The 26,638-nt window shown below is 40.6% G+C and overlaps 1 protein-coding gene across 2 annotated transcripts in view; it reads right to left on the bottom strand.

Moving 5' to 3' along the window:
* SSH2 (slingshot protein phosphatase 2) overlaps positions 1 to 26,638 on the bottom strand; it is a 249,106-nt gene that overhangs the window by 106,454 nt on the left and 116,014 nt on the right. Inside the window, exon 1 of one of the 2 annotated variants that reach the window (XM_080681957.1) lies at positions 3,036 to 3,395. The exons of the other annotated variant lie outside the window; for it this stretch is intronic. Within the exon in view, the coding sequence (XP_080538083.1) occupies positions 3,036 to 3,163 (128 nt within the window). The 5' untranslated portion in view covers positions 3,164 to 3,395. Of the gene's footprint in view, positions 1 to 3,035; positions 3,396 to 26,638 lie in introns of those variants that run through there. 2 annotated transcript variants of the gene reach the window in all.

Consider the following 26,638-nt stretch of genomic DNA (forward strand, 5'->3'; position numbering starts at 1 on the left):
AAGAGACAAAAATAAAAGAGAAAGATTTTGAAAATTCTTTAAAAGACTGTCTACCTTAGCATCAAAAGTCTCAGTATAGCAAATATATTTTTCACTATTAAGTTGAAGATGTCACCAGTTAAAGATAATTCCTAAGAGTGTAAGTTATCTTGCAACTACAATGACAGAATATCATTTTTATAGTGGTTAACAGCACCTGCCCAAGAAACAGATCAGGATTCTAAAGAAAGTTTTGTCATTTACTTGCTTTATGGCCTTGAACAATAGCTTAACTTCTCTAACCCTCAGCTTCATTATCTGTAAATAGAACAAAGAAATTCACATGATTGCTGTGATGATTAAAAATATACATTAAACTAGTAGCACAATAACAAGCAATCAATAAATGGCAGCTATTAGGTATTGTTTAATTTCAATTAACTCGTTTTTTGTGTGCAGGAATTTGAAGTTTGCAAAGTGTTATAGTGTCTTATGATCTTTTGGGGGTAGGAATCACTGTATTCTCATTTTACAGTGGAAGAAACTGAAGTCAAATGACTTACCCAAAGAAATCTGGACTTATTTGATTACACTAGGAAGCAAGATTAAAAACTCCCCCCATCCCCTGCCCCTGCTAAAAGCTTATAAGCTCTGCTTTTTAAATTTTGTTTAATCCTTTTTCTTTTTCTTTCTTACTTCCCACTGGGTGAATACAGTTGAAAGGCAGCTAACAGCATGTCCAGGCAATGCAGTCTGGTAAGGCTTCCAGGGCATACAACAAGTTGGAAGTGAGTGGAGTCTGGATGTGTTAGTGGCAAAACGGCACCAGATATTAGACCTTCGTTCAGCAATCTTGGTACTTGAGTTCTGGCTAAGAAAGAATTCATAGCCAAGACTCAAATACAAGCAAAAGTTTACTTAGAAAGTCACAGAAGTAGAAGTGAGCCGTGGAAGAAATGTGCCAGCTGGTCTGCGTGGGCTCAGGAAACAAGTTACAGAGGCAAAAGAAGGGCCCTTAGCGCTTAGGAGAAAGGAAAGGTATGCACCTCGAGGGAAGAAAAGGAGAAGGCACCAGCATGCTCTGCTTAAAAATTAGCTTGCTACATTTGGTCAAACATTTAACTAACTCACCCCTAACGCCTTGGCAGGGCTAGCCCAAATGATTTCTAGGATCTTATATGGCCCACCCCTGCTCTAGAGAGAGTGTGGCCTGTTTGATCTTCATTAAAACTGCAGTTATACATAATAACAGAATTTGCCTTTCAACCATTTTTAAGTGTATAGTTCAGCAGCATTAAATAATTCACATTGTTATGCAATCATCCCCAAAACTTTTTCTTCTTCCTCAAATGAAACTTTGTACCCATTTAACACAAACCTTCCTCCATTCCTCCTCCCGCAAGCCCTGGCAACTAGACTACTCCAGGTACCTCATATATGTGGAATCATATGGCATTTTCCCTTTGTTATGGCTTTTTTTCACTTGGAATAATGTCTTTAAAGTTTATCCATGCTATAGCATTTGTCAGAATTTCCTTCCTTTTAAAGGCTAAGTAAGAGATACTTAGTTGTATTATATATATATTTTGTTTATCCATTCATCCATTGATGGGCATGTGAGTTGCTCCCACTACTTTTTTCATTTTTAAAATATTGTTGACACTATTATTTTGAGATTAGTTGTCCAGTTTCAGATTATTTACTTCTTTTCTTCTTTTTCATTCCTTACGTATCCTTTTTTTTTTTAAAAAAGGAAAACACAAGTAAACAGTTGATTTAATTCTGTGGAGTTTACATTACAGAGCAGTAAAAGAACTGTGTTGTTGTTGTTTTTGGTGGGGGCTATTTTTTAGGAGCTCCACCATGAATCTACACAAAGGGAAAAAGCTGAAACTCAAATGAGTTTAATTTGATTTGGTAGAAGGGCAAATCATTAATTAAAATAATAAAATAGATGTAAGATTATTTACAAATCACTTTACATGCCATTGTTGGGACCTTTAATAAGAAATAATGGAAAGTTTCTGTTGTTGGACATTCAATTAAAAAGTCCCTCAAGGGTGACCTGGGAGGAAGACACAATCCTTACTTAAGTTCCAGGAGCCGGGAACCCTCAGTAGGTGACTTTCCTGAAGCCACTCTAGAGTGAGTGCAAATACACTACTAAGACCAAACTCCTGCTATCTAAAGTAACACTAAACCACTCCACTGGTTTGAGGATGCGACTTGAATAGATGGAGTTCCTTTGCTTTGCGCTTTATAACTGCGAGGTGAGATTCAGCTTCAGCCCACAGTTCTCAAAAATGGCTAAACCACAAATTTAAAGGAAGGAAAATTCTAGAGACGTCAAAAACAGTCACAAAGATGCGCCTGAATCTTGCACTTTAGTGAATGAAGCTTTGCATGCAGGCTTGGGTTGTGAGCACGTACTACTACAGGGGAAGACAAAAAAAAAACACACACAAAAAAACCACAACCAGCCAAACTACTGAAATCCAGTTTTTGAAATAATTCCAGACTACAACCAGCGGGAGCGAAGAATAAACTGCCTTTCTTTGTGTGAACGACTTGCAACAGAAACCTATGGTCAGACGAAAACTTATTTGAAACAAAAACCAAAACAACAAACACGGGCTCTTGATCACCAGCAAGACCCGCAAGGGAGCCCTAGCATTTCCGGCTGGCTGTTCAGAAGATACAGACCGCCCTTCACCTTCAGTCTCCTGAGTGCCATATGGCTCGGCTGTCAATCGGTCACCAAACAACTTCCCTGAGAAGACCCCACTTTCAGATACCCTCAAAGTTTACCAGAAATTATCACAAAGGATTCCTCTGTCCGTTCACCCACCCCCACTCCTGGACACTTTCTGCCTCCAAGAATTACCGACCACCTCCACCCCACTATCCTCCCTGGACGCCCCGGGACCGCCAAGAACGCAGGGTGCAATTTCGCCCTTGCTTGCTTGCTTGCTTCCCAGGATGTTGGGGAAAGCGACTGCTAAAACGCAAACTTTTCTAGCATTAGCAGAGGGCAGGAGGGCGCGCGGTGTACTCACAGCTGGTTGATGGCGTTTTGCGAGATGACCGCGTTGGCAGAGAAGTAGGGGATCATGTCGGGGCCACTGAGGCTGCAGGTGCAGGCGGGAGGCGCCTTCCTTTCGCGAGTCAACGTGCTCAGGGTCATGAGGCCGGCTCAAGGCTTTCAGGTCCGCATTCTGGCCCCGGCCCGGCTCGGGTACGAGGCGATCGCGTTGGGATCTGCCCGGCCGGAGGCGCGGACAGCGCGGGCTCCCGGCGGCCGAACTGGGACCGCCGGGTCGCGCGGAGGCAGCCACCGCAGCCCTGGGGCTCAGCAGTGGAATCCCGGCGGCAGGGCGCAGCCAGCAGCCCGCCCCAACCCGCGTCCGGGGCGGGGCGCCGGCTGGGCCGACCCTCCACGCCTGCCGGGTCCATCCCGCCGCTGCGCCCCGCCCCAGAGTTCGTGGCACTCACCGGATCCCGCTGCGTGCGTCAGGCTTGGGGGGACAAGGGTCATCCCCCAAAAGGCCGCGACTTGGGCGAAGTAGTGAAGCGAGTCGGGGGTGGGCAAGAAAGGCTCTCACATTTCTTGGGAATGTTTCAACAGAAAGGTCCTTTTAACAGGCTCTACACATTGAATCTCAAACAAACCCCATTTTTCAGATGACTTTAAAACTTTAAAAGGCTGTTCGTTAACAAATGTAACAATTTATCAAGGCTTCCTATGTGCTAAAGGCTGGGAAATCCAGAGATTAGCTGGATTTTTAAAATTAAATTTAATTTTTTTATTGTCTAAAATTTTACTATGTCTCCTTTTTCCTCAATTGACCCCCTCTCTCATCCCTTCCCAGCCCGGGCAAGCCCCCACCACCCCAGTGTCTGTGTCCATTGGTTATGCTAATATGCATGCATATAAGTCCTTTGGTCGCGCTCTAAACCCCTAGCTGGATTTTTTTAAAAAAAGCAAAACAGTTGAAATTATGATGGAAAAAACAAATTATCGGCACAGTCTGCTAACCCTTGTAAATAGATTTACAAAACGCTTTCCTAACCATCCTCCAACCAAACCAAAGATTCACAACCTTAGCTGCACTGGAGAATCACCTGTGGAGATTTAAGAACGCCCAATAATCACTATACCCAAGACCAATCAAATCGCAATAATCTCTTGAGTTTGGAATCTAGATGTAAGCATTTTTCAAAGCTCCCCAGGTGATTCCAATGTGCAGCCATGCTTGGGAATTATACTAGCATTGTGCCAAACAATCTCGAAAGGAAGACAGGCTAGAAATTATATTCTCTTATTTACAGATGTGTAAAAATTCAAAGTCAAGCCAGTTGACCTTGTTTGATGTCACTTTGATAGGAACTCCAGTTTTATGACTCCTGATCTAGGGCCTTTCCCACCAATCTGTGAGGCCTTCATGAGTTTAAGCCTTTAAGCCTTTGTCGTGTTCCTAACAACTCACTGAGCAGTGCCTTTCACCTGACTATGGACCAGCTCTTTGTAAAATGAGAATCTCTTCGCTCTCTCCTACATGTTATGTAGTGGCTTACAAAAGAGGCTGGCCCCATGGAGGCACTCAATAAAAGTTAGCTCCCTTATCTCTTCTCCTTCTAATCTCATCAGGACAAATATTTTTAGGCACCAGTATGTTTAGCTTTTCTGAATACGTGATTAAAATGTATATCATTAAAGCTGCCTTAGTGATTCCAGAACCAAAAATTAATAATTAAGAAAAAACAATTTCACTATCCAATTATAAGAGAAAAGAGACTAAAATTAGAAAAAAAAGTCACCATAAGACTCAACATATGCTAAAATCAAGAAGAAATGTGTCTTTTTAAATATAAACTTTCAGATCTCTTTTCCTATTGGGAAGTTTGGCAATTTTCAATATGCTAGTAATGAAATAATCTAAGCTATAAATTCAGTGTCTAAAACCAGAATTATTCTTCTGTTAGTTGATCCTTCCATAAAACTTGTTACCAAGGCACTGAGGGACTAGAAATATGGCAAACTCATATTGGAAAAAGATATCTAAGGTTCCTACAGATCCGGTCATAGGAAGGAACCAATTGGCCAGTGAAGAGTTAGTGAAAGGTTGGATCTTGGAGTCCAGTGCATCATTATCTTCATCCATCTAGGAAGAAAAATGTTTGAAAGATTTGTTCTGGCTGCGTCAGCAGGCACTCAAATGCAGGGTAAGAAAAAAAAAAATCTGCTGATACACCCCAAAATAAATTGCTTTAAATATCTGGCAAAGTTGCCAGTTTAAAAACTTCTTCCAGGCTGTAATTTATTACAACCTCCTGCAGTGATTAAAAAAAAAAAAAATAGGCAGCAGGCTGTTTACTAGTAAACAGCACTGTTAAGATGATGGGTCCAGTTCCTTTCATGACATAGCAGAGATGAGATTTTATTGAAGTCAACATTAAATGATGTCTTTTAGGAAAGAGGATGGCATGGTAATCATCTGAATCTGTCTTAAAATGAAGTCAGTAGGCCTGGCCCAGTCAGTGTTGCTCAGTGGTTGAGCACTGACACCCTATTGATTCCTGGTCAGGGCACAGTGGAATCGAACCAGCAGCCCTTCAGTACACAGGAGCATGCCCAACTAACTGATAGATCTCTCATGGATGCTTCTCCCGTTGTTTCTCTCTCTCCAAAATCGATAAAAACATATTAAAAAGAAAATCAGCAGGAACTGTATCTTACTCAATTCACACTTAATCTCTCTCACATTTAAAAACGGTAGAGATAACGATTTCATAAATATGTATACTTGTCTTTTATAAATAGATTCCTATAGTGACATCCCAGAAGTGCATAGTCCTTTGTTTTCCCTCAAAAGACCTCTGTCAGTGCCTGTTCAGCTAAGGAGACTATTTTAACACCCTCATCAAGGCTTTTTCAAAAGCTTTTCAAGTTAAATTCTTGCTTTGAACTGTAATATAAGAAATTGGGAAAGTGCTAGAATATGCCTCTCAGTTTTTAAAGAAAATAATTAAATCATCTTTGCAAACTGAGATACCTTTAAGGAAATAGTTCTTTCTACTGCTGCCTGTTTTAAAAAGTTGAAAAAATTTCCTTTATTTTCACACTCTTTACAATGTCAAAATGTCAATCAATTTAGTTTAAGCTCAATTTAATTCTTTACTCTCCACTGTCAAGAAACAAGGCTCTAGGGAGCAAGCTCTCTGTACCCAAGCATCTAGGACTTCAAAAATGATTCCAAATTAGATTGAGCAGCATGAAATAAACGAAGCTAGTTTTCTACTCCCCATGAAGTCAGAAGGAGCTTTCTCTAAAAAAATTTGCACAAAGTTTCCTGAAGAAAAATTGCTGCATTTCTTTACAATGTTGTTTGAGTTAGATTTGAAATTAATTTTGTCATGTCATTTGCTGACCATTTCAAGGCTCAGAAATATGAATATTCTAAAGTGTTAATTTGGCTCTTGACAGCATTAGCTATGACCAAGTAAAATTTTATAGAACTACATTTAAACCATTAAAAATATTTTAAAATATTTTTAAAAATTGATTTTTTTTAGAGAGAGAGAGAGGGAGAGAGAGAAGCATTGATGAGAGAATGAAACATTTATCAGCTGCCTCTTACACTACCCTCCCCCACCCAACAGGGATTGAGCCCACACTGGAACGGAGCCAGCAACCCTTCGGTGCATGGGAGGACACCCACCTAAGCTTTGGCTATCTGGTGCATCAAAGGGTCGTGGTTTTGATTCCCAGTCACAGCACATACCCAGGTTGGGGGTTTGATCCCCAGTTGGGGTGTGTTCAAGAGGCAACCGATGTATATTTCTCTCTCACATCGACTTTTCTCTCTCTCTCTTCCTTCCTCTTTCTCTAAAAATCTTAAAAAACAAACAAACCCAAAACAAACAAACAAACAAACAAAACATATCCTTGGGTGAGGCTTAAAAAATACACATACCTGATTATAAGGAAAAATTATTATACCAACCAGAAGATCTATTTTTTTAAAATATATCTTTTTATTGATTTCAGAGAGAAAAGGAGAGGGAGAGAGAGATAGAAACATCAATGATGAGAGAATCATTGATTGTCTGCCTCCTGCACACCCCACACTGGGGATCGAGCCCGCAACCCAGGCATGTGCCCTGACGGGGAATTGAACCTTGAACTCCTGGTTCGTAGATCGATGCTCAACCACTGAGCCATGCTGACTGGGCTATATATATATATTTTTTAATCCTCACCTGAGGAGTGAGAATATGTTTTTTAGAGAGAGTAGAGAAGGGAGGGAGCCTCCGAGAGAGAGAGAAACATCAATGTGAAAGTTGAGACATTGATTGGTTGCCTCCTGCTTGCACCCTGACCAGGGCCAGAGATCAAACCTGCAACCCAGGAGGTATGTGTCCTTGACCAGGAGTCGAATCCGCAACCCTTCAGACTGCAGACCAACACACTCTAACCACAGAGGCAAACCCGCCAGGGTGATTTATTTGTATTTTTATGTTTTTTCTAAGTGTGTGACTAGAGAAATAAATAGTAAATTAATTCCCCAAGTGTCAAAAGGGAAAACAACACTTTAAAGAATTACAAAACAAATAGCCTGTTACCTGGAGTAGCAAAACATTCTATCTCCTGTTAATCTGTAAAACACTAGGATAAAACACTCAAGATAACACCCCTAATTTTTAAACTTGTCCAGACAGCACCAAGAGGTATCTCACTACGCTTAGTCAAAGGCACTCTTCATACAATACAATAAACCAAACTCTGTAAACAAAGGCTCTTAGAAGCAATCATGTTTTGCAATCACCATGTGGCTAATAGTTTTATTTAAAAGAATACCTGACAATAGTTTTAAACACTGGATGGAACAATGTCACTGAGCCCTTCCACTCCCTTCCATGGAACTTTCCACCATAAGAGCAATGGGGAATACTAAAAAGATTGCATATCAACTCCATGAGAAGCAGTCTCTAAGGCATTCATCCATCCCACATGGTCTTAACCACCATATGCTCCAGTAGGAAGAGATGCTGAAATGCTGCTTTCTTCATGTTACAAAAGCCGTATGCTCTATTGTTTAGTAAAAATAATAGGCATTTATAGATCACTTTTCACACCCAGCACACCTTATAAAACATTTAACCATTTAATCCCCACTCTAAACATTTTTTTAAAACTAGTTTTTTTTTAAAAAAAATATATTTTATTGATATTTTACAGAGAGGAAGGGAGAGGGATAGAGAGCTAGAAACATCGATCAGCTGCCTCCTGCACACCTCCCACCGGGGATGTGCCCGCAACCAAGATACATGCCCTTGACCGGAATCGAACCCGGGACCCTTCAGTCCACAGGCCGACGCTCTATCCACTGAGCCAAACCGGTTTCGGCAAAACTAGTTTTTTAAAAAAAGTATAAGTAACATAAGTAACACATGGGGAATGATTACTCCCCCCAACCCAGTATTCAGAAAGGTAAAATAAAAAGTCACTCTTCTTTCCATCATCCTACTCACAGGGATAATTGTTAATATTTCCAGAAATTTTCTTTTCATATGCATACATTAATATAATAGCTTCCCTTTAAGAAATACACATGAGCCCCAACTGGGTGACTCAGCTGGTTGAAGCGTCGTCCAGTACAACCCATCTTTTATATACTTCATTAAGAGTTTACATGTAGTATCCAATTCTCACAACCTTATGATTCTATTACTATCTTTATAAAGTTCAGAGAGGTTAAGTAACTTGACTACGGTTACACAGCACTATTTCAAATTCAGCCAGTTATTCTGGCTCCAGAACCTGTTTTCTTAACCAGTGTTCTATACTGTCTCTATGATGATGGAGGTTCATTACAGAACAGGTTAAGTCTGGAAAGGTCTACTGCCAAAAGGAAGAATGCCTGGAAATCTTAAATGCCCACCTCACTGCACCTGTTGGTTCTCCTCTACTTCATCCTAGCTATGCCTAGCAGGCCCTGGCAATAACAGGGACCTAACCCAGTATTAAATATAGCAGTAAGATGATTTTTTGGTTGTTGTATGCCATCCTCTTGCTAGCAGATCCATCAGAACTCTGCATTTCAAACTAATATCCACTACAGATACTTTTCAAAGCACTTATAGCTATAGACTAGAGGCCCAGTGCACGGATTCGTGCACCAGTGGGGTCCCTCAGCCTGGCCTGTGCCCTCTCGCAATAAGGGACCTCTGGGGGGATGTCGGACTGCCAGTTTTGGCCCAATCCCCATAGTAGTGCACAAAGCAGCAGGCGGCCGGTGAAGAGCTCTAGCCCAGTGGGGCTCTGCCTGCTCCCGCTCATCCCGGCCCACTGCTCCGCTCAGTAGCGCTGCTGGAGGCAGGAGAGGCTCCTGCCACCACAACTGCGCTCGCCAGCCATGAGCTGGGCAGTGTCTGGTGCCAATTGGTCAGCTTAGTGGCGCTCCCGCTGTGGGAATGCACTGACCACCAGGGGGCAGCTCCTGTGTTGAGTGTCTACCCCCTGGTGGTCAGTGCATGTCATAGCGACCAGTCAACCAGTCATTCAGTCTCTTAGGCTTTTATATATAGAGATTTTTTTGTTTTCCTAGACTTTTGTTTTTTACATAGCATCTTACTTCATGAAGGAGGCATGTAAATGCTTGGCAAGTCATAAGCACTAAATATATTCTGGTTGGTTGATCCTTTATGTCACACCCCAGTATATTTTTTCTTTGGGCTTTAGATAAATAATCCCTGAAGGAATCAACACGTTAATTAATGATGGAGGTTCTCTCCCCCTGCAAATTCACCCCACACCTGGAATAGGGAGAAACCCCTAAGATTCTTTTTCACTGCCTCAGATTTCTCCTGCTGCCTCTTGCTTTTGGGGTAGATGTCTCCTTCATACAGAGAATCCAGTAAAGGGCCTGGAACACAACCCTGTAGGTAAGGGCTTTATTTTTATTTTCAAGCTTGCCCTAGACTTTCAGGAGCCAAAAGTTCAAATCGCAGCAGGATTGATTCAGCTCTTTCACAAGCAATTTAGTACTATGTAGTTTGTTTAGACTGGTCAAGTTTCCAGGCTCTGGCCGAGCAGCATCATTATCTCTCCAAGTTTTCATGTATCAGCTTCCCTGGCCATATTTCACTTTCCATGTCTTTATTCTCTGAAATCAGTTGAACATGCAAAATTACATACTTACACAATTATACACTTTTCTACAACCATGTAAAATAGCTTCAAGGAATTTAAGTATAATACAGGAAGTGTTTTTTTTTCTCTCTCTCTCTGAGTTAGGCAAAACCAAGAAGTAAGCAAAAGTTATACTCCTCAATACTTGGTAGAAAGGGTGCATTCTGTATCATTCTTTTAGTTAGTACATCAAACTAACTGAGAAAAGATAAGGTGCTGTCAGATTCTATTCAATCCACCTCAGTTGGAAAGCCGACTGAACAAAGGATCTTAAGTGAACTGAAAAGCACTTTGCCAGAGGAAAAGACAACTAAGTAGTAAATCTTTCTTTTAATTTTTAATTGTGGAATATTTCAAACATATAGCAAAGAACAGACAGGATAACAAACAGCCAAATAACTCAATAGATGCAATATTATGTACTAATGTTTTACTCTTCAGAATTTAATAAAACATTACAATTGAAGGCCCTGGCCAGGTAGCTCAGTTAGTTAGAGTGTTGTCCCGATATGCCAAGGTTGTGAGTTCAATCCCCGGTCAGGGCACATACTAGAATCAACCAATGAATGCATAAATAATTGGAACAAATGGATGTTTCTCTCTCTCTCTCTTTCTTTCTTCCTCTCCCTAAAATCAATAAAAACACACACATTAGAGTTGAAGACCACTGTGAACTTCTCTATGAGCCCTTTCCCACCCTCTGTACAGGTAACTATTCTCCTGAATTTGACAATTATCTTTCCATTCATATTTTTATATTATACATATGGTATATTTTTATTTAATGTTAAATTTATTCAAAGTGTTAAAATTATAGCTTGTAAAGCATTGAACTTTTATTTATTTATTAAGGTTGCTAAATGAGATATATGAAAAAGATTAAATAAAACATTTTTTCCTGCTTAAAAACTTCTAGCCCAGGGTTGGATAAATGAGTAGATATCTGATAAAGCCAATACAGTATAGCAAAATGTTAACTGTAAGCCCAAGAGGGATGTGTACTGAACAATCCTTAACTTACCTGCATGTTTACTTCTTTTATAATAAAACTTTGGGGGGAAAAAAAAACTAAGCAAAAACCTCTAGTTCATATTTTGTCTAAAGATCTCAGTAGGGATATCAATTGGTTTCAGATATTTAAGGACCTAGTATGCTTACAGAAAATAATAATTAGGCTTGATAGTCTAATTACTGTTTAAGCTCTTGCTTTATGATGTCTAACAGATAAAAAGAGAAAAGATCAGTTCCTCTAAGATTTATTCTTACATAGTCACTTCCTCTAAAGCAGTTATTTCAGCTTTGACTTTTCCATCCTTTTCTAGAGAGTTCATAAAATGGTTTATAATTCCCCTTCTCACCATGATTTAAGCCCAAAGCTGGAAAACTATTTATGGTTGATAAGCATCCCTAATAAAATGAGTACATTAAATAATTAGAAGAGAAATACATTTAAAATTTTTTAAAAAACTTTTCTATTCCCTATCACAAAACTTCTGAATTCCCTTATCTCAGGAAAATGTTCTGCTACAAGCTGACATGAGAACTAAAAAGACATTCACTATTGATAAAGTACCACTGTGATATAATATTATGCAATAGTACTTTGCCTACAAATTTGAGGTATTTTCAGATGTATATATTATTTATGCCTCACAATACGCATTTAGGTTTTTTTTTAAGAGTAAAGTGAGTCTCAAAGAATGAATGTACTTTAAAAATAAAAAAATAATTTCAATTATAGTTTACACACAACACCATGCTAATTTCAGGTGTACAACATAGTGATTAGACATCCACATAATCTACAAAGTGATCAGCTCAACAAAACCAGTACCTATTTGACACCATACAGAAATTACAATACTAGAGGCCCAGTGCATGAAATTCATGCAATGAGTGTGTGTGGGGGGGTGGGTCCCCTCAACCTGGCCTGTTCTCTCTCGTGGGGAGCAGGTCTAAGCCGGCAGGCAGACATCCCTCTTGCAGTCTGGGATCCCTTGCTCCTTACCGTTCAGCTTGCTGCTCCTTAGCACTACCGTGGAGGTGGGAGAGGCTCCCGCGACCGCCATTGCGCTCGCCAGCCATGAGCTTGGCTTCTGGCTGAGCAGTGCTCCCCCTGTGGGAGCACACTGACCACCAGGGGGCAGCTCTTGTGTTGAGCGTCTGCCCCTGGTGGTCAGTGCGCTTCATAGCAACCAGTCGTTCTGGTCATTCCACCGTAACCGTCGCTTAGGCTTTTATTATATAGATTATTGACTTTATTCCCTATGCTATACTTTATATCCCCATTGCTGTTTTTATATCTGGCAATTTGTATATCTTAATCCTCCGGCCTTTAAAATGTTTAAAAGTCTGATTTTAGAGAGAGAAGAAGGAAGGGAATAGAGAGAGAAACATCCATCGGTTGCCTCCCATACACCTCCCAACCGGGGATCAAACCTGCAACCTGGGTATGTGCCCTTGCCAGGAATTAAACCCACAGCCCTTCAGTGCACGGACATCACTCCGACCAAGTGAGCCACACCAACTGGAGCTGCCACTATCGAAAACAGTATGGAGGTTCTAAAAATATTAAAAATAGAACTACCATATGACTCAGTGATTCTACTTCTAGGTATTTATCCAAACAAATCCAAAATTCTAATTCAAAAAGACATATACACCCCTATGTTCTTTGCAGCATTATTTACAAGAGCCAAGATATAGAAGCAACCTAAGTATCCATCCATAGATGAGTGCATTGAGATGTGGTACCTTTATACAATGATATAAATCATAAAAAGGATGGAGTCTTACCATTTGCAACAACATGGATGGACCTAGAGGGTATTATGCTAAGTGAAATAAGTCAGACAAAAAAGAGAATGAATGTACTTTTAAAGGTCATGCAACCAATACAAACACAGATCTCCTAACTCTAGTACCAGTGTTCTTTCTACATAACTAAGAACAATGGTCCAGAAATCTTTTTTTTTAGTGACATTTTATAATGACTCCACATTCCCCCCCCCCCAAAGTTGAAAATTTCCCTCTATACTATAAAGTAAAAAAGAGGCAACGATGGTTTCCTGGGAGAAATTAGCCTTTAAGAAATGGACAGGGGAAGAATTGCTAGTAAAACCAACTGGGCGGCTATGGGTAGAGTGTATAAGAAGAACCAGCAAAGAATGATGATAAGAAAGCTGCAGAAAGGAATGGTCAGTAGTGTCATTTAAAATGGTGACCAAAAATATTCACTGGCAATCTTAATAAGAGCAACAGTTTGAGTGGTGGAGGTAACAAAAGTCAGATGTCATGGGTTGAAGAGTGAATGGAAATCAACAAAGGACTTGAAAAAAGTCACTTGGTATTCTGTAGAATTCACACACCAACCTACATAAGACAATCAACATTTAACTTAGTTGCATATTAAAAGTGATTTCATTAATTTCACGTTCCAGCTCTTAAGAAGGATAGATAAGCAAAGCAAAACAAACAAACCAAAAAACCAAATTGGCCTGCCCAGCATATTTTAGCTTATTTAAAAAGGGCTTTAAACTTAATGTCGACTGCTTTTTGTTAGAGGAAGAACTAGGCTATAGTGGTTTTGAAAGTTTCTGAAATACGTACTATAAAGATTTACTTGTTTATTATGGACATAAAATTACAATCCTATTTTGAGAAGAATTCAGTTTATATGGATAAAAAGGAGTAATAGTAAAAATACTAATAATAGTTACTGCTTGTTGAGTGTCTATTACTATGTGATAGGCACTTAACCTTCATATTTCCCATTCTTATGAAAAATTATAAAATATTGTTTCTATTACAGAGTTGAGGAAATGGGCACAATGAAGCTAAAGATCCTTCCCCAATGCCTGAAAATAGATGAAAATTATGGTTCTTTATTCATTCCTTCTACAGAAAGTTACTGAGTACCTTCTATGTGCAAGAATTCAAGGATATAATAATAATATAGATTGTCCCTGCCCTCCCTCAGTTGTAACTGGCAAGCATAGACAACAAATACTGTGTAACAGTAGTGTTGGATGTACTGTAAAAGGGAAGCTGAGAGTTCTGTTAGAACATGAGGTGAGAATTTTTACACAGAACACTAAGGATTGTTGTAAGCAAAGGTGGCTCATAACCAATTATGTTTTAAACAGCTTCTAAATTTCCTGAACTTTTGTTTGGTGTTTCAGCAGAACAGCTGTTTTAGGGCTGGGTTACGTCATAGATAACAGGTTCTTTCTTCTCTCGCCAAATGGCTGCTTAGCTTGGGGAAATTCCCAGTGAATAATTAACACCAGAATAGTCTTCTAGTTATGTTTATTAATACATTATTTCTACCTCAGGAGGGTGGAATAGTAGTGAGTCAGAGAAGCAAGTATATGAGTTTTTGCTTAATAAATATTCATTGAATGGGTGAAACAAGATGATCAGTGCCTTTAAACAGGATTTTCTAAATGGCACCCAGTGGCTGTGACTTTAGGTTGAATCAGATTTGACCTACTGACCCAGAGATGGGAAGCTCCTATTTCTAATATTACATTTGTACTAAACAGGAACTTTATTGGTAGCTAAAGTCTGCCAATTTCTCTCCTTGTTTTTCCTCAGTAAATTATCTGATATAAAGGGTGTCAATCACAGCAGAGAGTTAGAGAGATCAGGCTGTGAGTTTGTAAAATAAAATGGGAAAGAATTTAGACAAATACTAATGAAAGTACCATCATTTTACATCTTTACATTTTTGGTGCTCCCTATATGCTACTTTATTTGCTTTTTAAACAATCCTATGGATAGATGGGCAGATGTCCTCATTTTACAAATGAGGAAACTGAAGTTTAGCATAGTAAGAGGTGAGACAAAACTAAAACCAGGTATTCTTGCTCTTAGTTCATTGATCTTTCCTTCTATTACACTGCTGGTTGTCCACACTTCTCTTGCTGACCCCTTTGAATATATAAAAAGAAAATCAACACTAACTAGCTAGGAAAGCTAAAACAGAACTGAATTTTTATCCATATAAATATATTACAATAAAGATAGAAAAAACAACAATATAGTCCAATTCCCTGCCATTACACAGGTATAATTTAAAATATTTATATGCCTATAATTTATATACATTTCCTGCTTAATCATCATTGAAGAACAGATGCTGCTCTGGGATAAATTTTCACTGTTACCTAGGAAATCTTATTTTTCAGAAATTTTGATCTCTAAGCAACTTGTGAAAATATAACAAACATTTTGAACTTTCTTTTTTAAGAATAATATTCTACAAATAATACTAATATTCAACATATTAGTTCTATTAAATGCTCTGTAATTTCACTTTGTAAAAATTCCCCATTAGATATACGGTTTACTCATCATCTTTTGAGATAATTAAATATGAAGGTTGAAGTGATATGGAATTTGATGATGGTGGTTATTGAGAGTTCTTTTGGGTTATAATAGGAAATCTTTAGGTAGTATCTATTTCCTTTAAAGTATATTTAAAAATCCCTGGCTGGTGTGGCTCAGTTGGTTGAGCATCATCCTGTGTACCAAAGGGTTGTCAGTTGGATTCCTGGTCAGACATATGCAGGTTTGATTCCTGGTAGGGGGCCTGCAGAAAGGGCACTTGGGAGGGACCAGGCCTGCAGGGGAGGGCAGTTGGGAGGGACAAGGCCTGGTCCCTCCCAAGTGCCCTTTCTCTCCCTCTCTCCCTTTCTCTCTCTCTAAAAATCAATTTTAAAAATCTTTAAAATATATTTAAAACATAAACATACAAAACTGAAACATATATATATATATATATATACACACACATATATACATATATACATATATATATATATATATATATATATATACATATATATACATATATATATATGTATACACACACACACACACACACACACACACACACGCACACACACACACTAGAGGCCCGGTGCATGAATTCGTGCATGGGTGGGGTCCGGCCAGCCTGGCCAGGGGGAAGGGACATGGGCAGTTGGCCGGCCTGCCTGCTGGTCGAACTCCTGGTCGAGGAAACAATTTGCATATTAGCCTTTTATTATATAGGATATACACTGAGTGGCCAGATTATTATGCATTCACAGATCATAATAATCTGGCCACTCAGTGTATATATATATATATATATATATATATATATATATATATATCCTATCTAATAAAGAGGTAATATGCAAATTGACCATCACTCCAGCACATAAGATGGCTGCCCCCATGTGGTCAAAGATGGCCACCACAAGAAGGCTGGCAGGGGAGGGCAGTTGGGGGGAACCAGGCCTGCAGGGGAGGGTAGTTGGGGGGGGAACCAGGCCTGCAGGGGAGGGTAGTTGGGGGGAACCAGGCCTGCAGGAGAGGGCAATTGGGGGCAATCAGGCCAGCAGGGGAGGGCAGTTGGTGGGGACCAGGCCTGCAGGGGAGGGCAGTTGGGAGGGACAAGGCCTGCAGGGGAGGGCAGTTAGTGGTGACCAGGCCAGCAGGGGAGGGCAGTTGGGGGGGACCAGACCTGCAGGGGAGAGCAGTTAGGGTTGACCAGGCCAGCAGGGGAGGGCAGTTGGGAGCGACCAGGCCAGCAGGGGAGGGCAGTTGGGGGGAACCAGGCCTGCAAGGAGTACAGTTGGAGATAACCAGGCCTACAGGGGAGGACAGTTATGGGCAACCAGGCCAGCAGGGGAGGGCAGATAGGGGCAATCGGGCTGGCAGGGGAGCAGTTAGGCATCGATCAGGCTGGCAGGGGAGTGGTTAGGGGGTGATCAGGCTTGCAGGCAGAAGCGGTTAGGGGTAATCAGGCAGGTGAGCGGTTGGGAGCCAGCAGTCCTGGATTGTGAGAGGGATTTCCGACTGCCCTCGAGGGGCCCCAGATTGGAGAGGGTCCAGGCTGGGCTGAGGGACACACACACACCCTGATGCACAAATTTCATGCACCAGGCCTCTAACACACACACACACACACACACACACACACACACACACACACACACACACATTGAATGGCCAGATTATTATGATCTCTGAATGCATAATAATCTGGCCACTCACTGTATATCCTTTATAATAAAAGGCTAATATGCAAATTGTCCCCTCAACCAGGAGTTCGACCAGCAGGCAGGCCAGCCAACTGCCCATGTCCCCTCCCCCTGGCCAGCCTAGCTCGACCCCACCCATGCATGAATTCATGCACCGGGCCTCTAATATATATACATATCTCCTATCTAATAAAAGAGTAATACGCAAAGTAACCATCACTCTGCTACACCCACAAGCCACGCCCACCAGCCAATCAGGAATGAGTATGCAAATTAACCCAACCAAGATGGCTGCAGCCACAGAGCGAGCAGGAGGCTTGGGTTTCTCCAGCAATGGAGGAAGCCAAGATTTCCACACACCCTGGCAGGCCCAGGCCTCCACTCAAGGCTACAAAGTTTCAATTATAGAAGATAAATAAATCCCAACAAAAATGGCGGCAGCCACGGAGCTGGAGAGAGCAGGAGGCTTGAGTTGCCCCTGGCGATGGAGGAAGCCAAGCTCCTGCAGCCCTGGCCTGCCTTGGCCTCCACTCAAAGCTACAAAGTTTCAATTATAGAAGATAAATAAATCCCAACAAAAATGGCCGCGGCCTTGGAGCGAGCAGGAGGCTTGGCTCCACTCAAGGCTACAAAGTTTCAATTATAGAAGATAAATAAATCCCAGATACCAGGGCCTCCACTTGGGTCGCCGGGGGGTGTGGCCAGCCTGCAAACCACCACAGGCCCCTCGCCCAGGCCGCCCCATGCCCCAAGGGAACCCCCACCCTGATCCGGGACACACTTCAGGGCAAACCAGCCGGCCCCCACCCGTGCAGCAGGCCTCTATCCTATCTAATAAAAGAGTAATATGCAAATTGACCATCACTCCAACACACAAGATGGCTGCCCCCCTGTGGTCAAAGATGGCTGCCCCCATGTGGACACAAGATGGCCGCCACAAGATGGCCAGCATGGGAGGGCAGTTGGGAGGGACCAGGCCGGCAGAGGAGGGAAGTTGGGGACGATCAAGCCTGCAGGGGAGGGCAGTTAGGGGTGACCAGGCCTGCAGGGGAGGGCAGTTAGGGGTGACCAGGCCTGCAGGGGAGGGCAGTTAGGGGAAAACAGGCTGGCAGGGGAGCAGTTAGGCATCAATCAGGCTGGCAGGGAAGTGGTTAGGGTGTGATCAGGCTGGCAGGCAGAAGTGGTTAGAGCAGGGGTGGGCAAACTTTTTGACTTGAAGGCCACAATGGGTTCTTAAACTGGACTGGAGGGCCGGAACAAAAGCATGGATGGAGTGTTTGTGTGAACTAATATAAATTCAAAGTAAAGGAGTGGAGGGGAGAGCAAGAGAACCCTCTGCTCTTTCGGCTCCACGGGCTGGATAGAACAGCCGAACGGGCCGGATCCAGGCCGCAGGCCGTAGTTTGTCCACGGCTGGGTTAAAGGCAGGCAGGCAAGCAGTTGGGAGCCAGCAGTCCTGGATTGTGAGAGGGATGTCCGACTGCCTGTTTAGGCCCGATCCTACTGGGATCAGGCCTAAACGGGCAGTCAGACATCCCTCGAGGGGTCCCAGATTGGAGAGGTTGCAGGCTGGGCTGAGGGACACCCCCCTGTGCATGAATTTCATGCACCGGGCCTCTAGTATATATATTGTCCCACTGTCTTCTATATATATATGCTGAATAGCCAGATTATTATGCGTTCAGAGATCACACAAGATGGCTGCCCCCCTGTGGTCAAAGATGGCTGCCCCCATGTGGACACAAGATATATATACACACACACACACACACACACACACACACACACACACTAGAGGCCCAATGCACGAAACTTGTGCAAGGGGCTCGGCCCTCACAGCCCCACCTGCCCCAGCAGCCGGAAGGTCATCCAGATGGTTGTTCTGCTGTTCGGTCTAGTTAGCATATTAGCTCTTTATTATATAGGATATGTATACACATAATTTTTTTTACCCTGAAATATATGCTTGTGTGTGTATACCCTGTATACAAACACACATGCATGTACATGTATATATGTTTCAGTAGTTTATACTGTTTAAACTCACAATCATAAGAATATAAGAAAAAAACAATAACCTTGACCTTTTAATGAACTCAGCAGTTTTGAATTAAGTGTTCAGAAAAACCTTTCCTAGTAGCCTCTTATCTTTTCATCCAAAACAAATAACATAACAAAAAGCAAAGTATATTAACTTTATTAATTTTTAAAGTTCCCTGAATATTTCCTGAGGGAAGATGAGAATCTAATTTTGGGGGTTGGAATGGGGGGGTCAAGAAATGGACAAGAAGAATGGGCAAATCTTTGGTTCTTATTTTTTTTTTTTAAAAAATGAAGTTAATTATGTCTTTTATTTTTTTAAATATATTTTTATTGGTTTCTGAGAGGAAGGGAGAGGGAAAGAGAGATAGAAACATCAATGATGAGAATCACTGATCAGCTGCCTCCTGAATGCCCCACACTGAGGGTTGAGCCTGCAACCCAGGCATGTTCCATGATGGGGAATCAAACTGTGACCTCTTGGTTCATAGGTCGATGCTCAACCACTGAGCCATGCCGCTGGGCTACAACTTTTATTTAATTGAGAGAAACGTTGATGTGAGAGAGCTACATCAATTGGCTGTCTCCTGTACATGCCCCAACTGGGGATTGAACCTGCAAGCTGGGTATGTTCCCTGACCGGGACTCGAACCCACAACCTTTGGTGCATGGGACAATGTTCCAACCAAGTCATACCGGCCAGGGTGTTCTCTCATGTTTAGAGGGCAGTTTTGCCAGATATTAATTCTTGGTTGGCAGGTTCTTTTCTTTTAGCACTTTGAATATATTGTCCCACTGTCTTCTAGCCTCCAAAATTTCTGATGTGACTGGTCATAGTCCTATTGAGGATCCCTTGTGTATGACAATTTGCTTTTTTTTTTTTTTTTTGCTGCTTTTAAGATTCTTAATTTAAACAATAAAGACAAATTAAAAAAATTCTTTCTTTGTCTTTTTAAAGTTTGATTATAATGTGTTGCAGTGTGGGACTCCTCGAGTTCATCTTACTTGGAATCACTAAACTTCTTGGATATTTATATTCATGTCTTTCAGCAAATTTGGAAAGTTTTTAGTCATTATTTCTTCAGTCTCTTTCTCCCTTTCTCTCTCCTTCTTCTGGGACCCCTATAATGTGTATGTTGATCCTCTTAATGGTGTTCCACAGGTCCTTCAGGTTCTGTTTGCTTTTCTCCAGCCTTTTTTTTGTCCTTCAGACTTGATCATTTCCACTGTCCTACCTTTGAGTTTGATGATCCATTCTCCTGTCTACTCAACTCTGCCTTTGAATCCATCTAGGCAAATTTTAATTTCAATTATTGTACTTTTCAGCTCTAGAAGTTCTTTTTAGGTTTCTTTTTAGGTTTTCTCTTTAGTAATATTTCCATTTTGTTCACACATCATTTTCTTGACTTCCTCCACATCTTCCTTTAGTTTTTGAACATCCTTAAACAATTGTTTTTAAAGTCTTTATATAGTATATCTCTCATTAGGTATTTTTCAGGGAAAACTGTTGATTTATTTTTTTTTCCTTTGAATGTGTCATACTTTCATGATTGTTTTTTGCATGACTAGTGATATTTTTGTTGAACTTTGGACATTTGAATCTAATAATGTGATAACTGGAAATCAGATTCTCCATCTTTTCCAGGGTTTACTACTTTTTTTGTTATTGTTATTGGTTTTTGTTTGTTTATTTTTAATTGTTGTAGGCTATCTCTGTACCATGGATCAGACTAAGGTATAAACTTATGTGTCTTCTCAGGTAGTTTCTGAAACTTTTCCTGGACATGCATGGTCACTTTCTAATTATCCTCTCAGATGCAGTTGATTTTGAATGTCCTAATCTTTAATGTCTGGCTCCTGAAAGGGGAAAAAGCAAAAAGTGAAGGAAAAAAGTGATGGCGCTTTAAATTGCTGATGTCACTTTAGCTAGAGGAAGAGGATTTTGCAACACTGGGAGAGGTGCAACAAAGGCTGCCTGCCTCTTTGTTGGCACCTCTGTGATCAGAAGCAGCAGCAATCAGCTGTTAGAGTACAGATCCCTGATATATAGATGACAGGGTCCTTTTTACTTTCTCTGTCTTCCACAAGCTATGTGCAAGGTGCTAAGCTGAGGATGGAGTATGGGTATCTGCTAAGGGCTGAAATTGACTACAATTTACCTTCCAAGCCTTCCCCTGGAAATTGAAAGCCCTCAACAGACTCAAGAGTTCCAAAATAGTTCATCAGACAGATTCTGCCAGTACAATTATTCTCTAAATAGGAAGACAGATTCTTTTTTTTTTTTAAGTTTTTTTTTTAATATTTTTTAATATATTTTATTAATTTTTTACAGAGAGGAAGAGAGAGGAGAGGAATAGAGAACTAGAAACATCGATGAGAGAGAAACATCGATCAGCCGCCTCCTGCACACCTCCTACTGGGGATGTGCCCGCAACCAAGGTACGTGCCCTTGACCGGAATCGAACCCGGGACCTTTCAGTCCGTAGGCCGACGCTCTATCCACTGAGCCAAACTGGTTTCGGCGGAAGACAGATTCTTGATGCTTCCTATCCCACCATCTTCTCAGAATCCTCTGCCAGCAGTGATAGATATTTGTTACTTTATTAATCTTTAGGCTTTTATAATATATGAAAACAACTTTTCCAAGACTTCGTTTGGCAAAATCAAGAATTGAAGGGAAATGTATTTTACTTTTTGTTTGTTTATACCATGAACAACAACATCTGGAGGAAAAACATAAAATTATTTACCTAGCTTTAAAAGATATACCTAATTTCATCAGGGCTGCAACAATCAAATTTACTTTTCAAATCAGATTTAAGAATGCCTTTTATGCTACTAGAAGCCAAACATGCTAGATAAATATAAGAAAATCTGTAAACACATTCTTCAGAAACAAAGAGTACTTCAGTGAAATGAAAATTCTGATTCCTGTCAAGTGGCTAGGAAAAGAGCTTTTATAAGTGTGCACTTATCAATTTAAAGGGGTTACTCCATACAGTGGCAGAAATCTAGAACGAGAGGACAGCTCACTACACCCCCTTGTGGCCACACCCAAATGTTTGTAAACAGCTTGAAAGTTTTTGGATGGAGGTGAAGATTTAGATTTCAGAAGGGCCAATAGCAAAAGATGTTCAGTTCAGGAGAAACCAAGATGGCGGCATAGGTAAACACCTAAACTGATGCCTCGCACAACAATTTCAAAACTACAACTAAAAGACAAAATGGACATCATCCAGAACCACAGGAAGGCTGGCTGAGTGGAAATTCTACAACTAGAAGGAAAGAGAAAAGCATACTGAGACTCAGAGGAACTGCGGAAGGCAGCGGTACCAAGGCACACGCGCAGAGAGGGCGGGCAACTGACTGCGCGGCTGGCTTTCTCAAGCAGGAGGGAGACAAAAGCTCCCAACTGCACTGAACTCCAGTTCCGGTCGAGACTCTGGGGACCCTGACTCATTTGGGGAGAAACTGGACTGCCTGGCAGCACGCGGAACTCGAGGGTGGCTTTCTCTCAGAGGTGCTTGCAGCGATTACCACGGGACACTGCAACACAGGGGCCTATTAGGGCAGGGCTGATGGGAAACCAATGCTGTCTGCTCTGCCCTGAGACTCTGCCCCATCCAAGCAGAGCACAGAGGCTTTTGCAAGTCTTCTCCCATAAGGGTGTCTCCAGCACAGAAGTTCTCCCAGCGTATACACAGCTGATCCTCACAGCCAATTGGCCTGGAGGTCAATTCCTTCCAGTGATACCAACAATAATCAAGGCTTAACTACAACAAGACTGTGCACACAGCCCACAAAGGGGTGCACCAAGAGTGTCCACCTCAGGTAACTGGAAGAGGCTGAGCCACTGGGCCCTATAAGACACCTAGCACACAAAGCCACTCTATCAACTCAGGGAAGCAGCCAAAATGCGAAGACAAAGAAACAGATCACAAATGAAAGAAATGGAGGAAAGCAAACGACTGGATATAGAGTTCAAAACCACGGTTATAAGGTTTTTCAAGAATTTTCTAGAAAAGGCTGATAAATTTAGCGAGACCCTTGAGGATATAAAAAAGGACCAACTAGAAATTAAGCATACACTGACTGAAATAAAAAATATTACACAGAGATCTAACAGCAGACTAGAGGACCGCAAGAATCAAGTCAAAGATTTGAAATACAAAGAAGCAAAAAACACTCATCTGGAAAAGAAAAAAGAAAAAAGAATCCAAAAATATGAAGATAGTATAAAGAGCCTCTGGGACAACTTCAAGCGTACCAACATCAGAATTATGGGGGTGCCAGAAGAAGAGAGAGAGCAAGATGCTGAAAACCTATTTGAAGAAATAATGACCGACAACTTCCCCCACCTGGTGAAAGAAATAATTTACAAGTCCAGGAAGTGCAGAGAACCCCAAACAAAAGGAATCCAAAGAGGACCACACCAAGACACATCATAATTAAAATGCCAAGAGCAAAAGACAAAGAGAGAATCTTAAAAGCAGCAAGAGAAAAACAGTTAGTTACCTACAAGGGAGCACCCATACGACTGTCAGCTGATTTCTCAACAGAAACTATGCAGGCCAGATGGGAGTGGCAAGAAATATTCAAAGTGATGAATAGCAAGAACCTACAATCAAGATTACTCCACCCAGCAAAGCTTTCATTCAGAATGGAAGGTCAGATAAAGAGCTTCACAGATAAGAAAAAGCTAAAGGTGTTCATCACCACCAAACCAGTATTATATGAAATGCTGAAAGGTATTCTTTAAGAAGAGGAAGAAGAAGGTAAAGATAAAAATTATGAACAACAAATACATATCTATCAACAAGAGAATCTAAAAATCAAGTGAATAAAAAAATCTGATGAACAGAATAAACTGGTGAATATAATAGAATCAGGGGCATAGAAAGGGAGTGGACTGATAATTCTCAGGGGGAAAGGGGTGTGAGGGGTGCGGGAAGAGACTGGACAAAAATTGTACACTATGGATAAGGACAGTTGGGAGGGGGTAAGGGCAGAGGGTGGGTGGGAACCGGGTGTAGGGGAGCTATGGGGGGGAAAAAAGAGGAACAATTGTAATAATCTGAACAATAAAGATTTATTAAATAAAAAAAAATGATGTTCAGTTTGGTGTGATCATTAGGACCAGTTTTTAATACATGGAAAACTCTTGTAAATCAAACATATGTAATATATATATATCTGTGTGTGTATATATATGTAACATATATATATACACACACACATATATATACACACACATATATATTCCTATTTACAATGGACTTTTCTTCTTTTCCACTTTATAAAAATATTAAAGTACAACGAGATACCACCACACATTTATTAGTATGCCCAGTATCCAAAAAACAGAAAATAACAAGTGCTGTTGAGGATATGAAGAAATTGAAACCCTTGTGCACTATTGGTGGTAGTGTAAAATGGTTCAGTATGGTGGGTACTCAAATAACTAAAAAAAAAAAAAAAAAAAAGAATTACCATATGACCCATAATTCTGGGTATATACCCAATTAAAATCAAGGTTACAAGAAATTTGTACAACCATGTTCATAGCAACATTATCCATAATAGCCAAAAGGTAGCAGCAACACATATGTCCATTAATAGAAGAATGGATAAATAAAATGTGGCATATGATTACAATAGAATATTATTCAGCCTTAAAAAGGAAACAATTCTGACATATGCAGCAACAAGAATGAACCTTATGCTAAGTCAAATAAGCCAGTCACAAAAGGAGAAACATTGTATGAATCCACTTATATGAGGTACCTATAGTAATCAAATTCTCAGAGATGAAAATAGAATGTTGGTTGCCAGGAGCTGGGTTAAGGAGAGGTTCAGGAATGATTATTTAATGGGTATAGATAGAGTTTCAGTTTTGGAAGTAAAATATTCTCTAGGTTAATATATACTTTAACTAGAACATGTACTGAGGGAGAAGCACATTTGTCTTCTTTTCACAGACAAAAGATGGACAATTCAGTGCATTTATTGTCATATTTAAATCCATGAACAAATTATTTCATCAAATAGGCTGGAATTAAATGAAATCATATCTCAAAAGTAAAAAATAAACAAAGATAAAGAAAACTTGATGAGGTATCAGAAACAGATCTGGAGGAAAAATTTTTCCACAAATTGAATGAATTAGTAACACAATACTATGGTGAAACTATATCTTACACAAAGACATGCCCTGATTCATTTCTAATAAAACTATCATTTCTAGTAGATATGTCAACATTATTTTATTCTCATTTATTCATTCCACAAACATTTATTGAGTGCTAACTACATGCTAATTGCTGTGGATACTGAGATAAAAGACAGAGTTACTGTCCTCATATTTTGAAAGATGAAGAACTTGGCTGTCGTGAATAGCGCAGCAATGAACATAAGTGTACAAATTTCTTAAGACCCGGCTTTTAATTCTTTTTTGTAAATACTGAGAAGTGGAATTGCTGGATCATATGGTAATTCTATTGCTAATTTTCTGAAGACTCACCATTCTTTAATCATTTAACATTCCTATCAATAGTGCACAAGCGTTTAAATTCTTCGCATCCTCAACAACACTTATTATTTTGGTTTTTTTTTCAGTAGTGGACATCCTAATGATGTGAGTTGGTATCATGTAGTTTTGATTTGCATTACCCTAGCGATTAGTGATGTTGAATACCTTTTCATATGTTTATTGGCCATTTGTTTACTTTTTTTGAAGCAATGTCTGTTCAAGTTCTTTGCCGATTTTTAGAAATATATATTTTTATGGATTTTAGAGAGGAAGGGAGAAGGAGAGATAGACGAGAATCATTGATTGGTGCCTCCTGCACGTCCCCTACTGGAGATCAAGCCTGAAACCTGGGTTTGTGCCCTGACTGGGAATCCAGTTGTGACCTCCTGGTTCATAGGTGTACACTCAACCCTGAGCCACATAGGGTGGGCTCTTTGCCCATTTTTAAATTGAGGTTGTGTTATGGTTAATTTTATGGTTGACTAGGCTTAAGGATGTCCAGATAGTTGGTTAAACATATGTCTCTGAGGGGGATTCCGGATAAGATTAATATTTGAAACAGTAGATTGAGTAAAACAGATTGCCCTCTCCAATGTGGGTAGGTAAGAAAGAATTCACTCTCTCTGCCTATCTTTGAGCTAAGGCAGTGGTCAGCAAACCGCGGCGGCTCACGAGCCGCCGTTTGTCGCTCTGTTGACTAATGAGTTTGCCAACCACTGGACTAGACTAAATGTTACCGTGTAGTTGGAAGCTGTGAGGATTAGGCAATTGTGGCATATTGTGTGCAAAGAGGTAAAGGGTAGTATATGACAGTGGTCGGCAAACTCATTAGTCAACAGAGCGGCAAACCATGGCTCGCGAGCC

The sequence above is a fragment of the Plecotus auritus genome (assembly GCF_963455305.1).
Source record: "Plecotus auritus genome assembly, chromosome: 7".
Lineage (NCBI taxonomy): Eukaryota > Metazoa > Chordata > Mammalia > Chiroptera > Vespertilionidae > Plecotus > Plecotus auritus.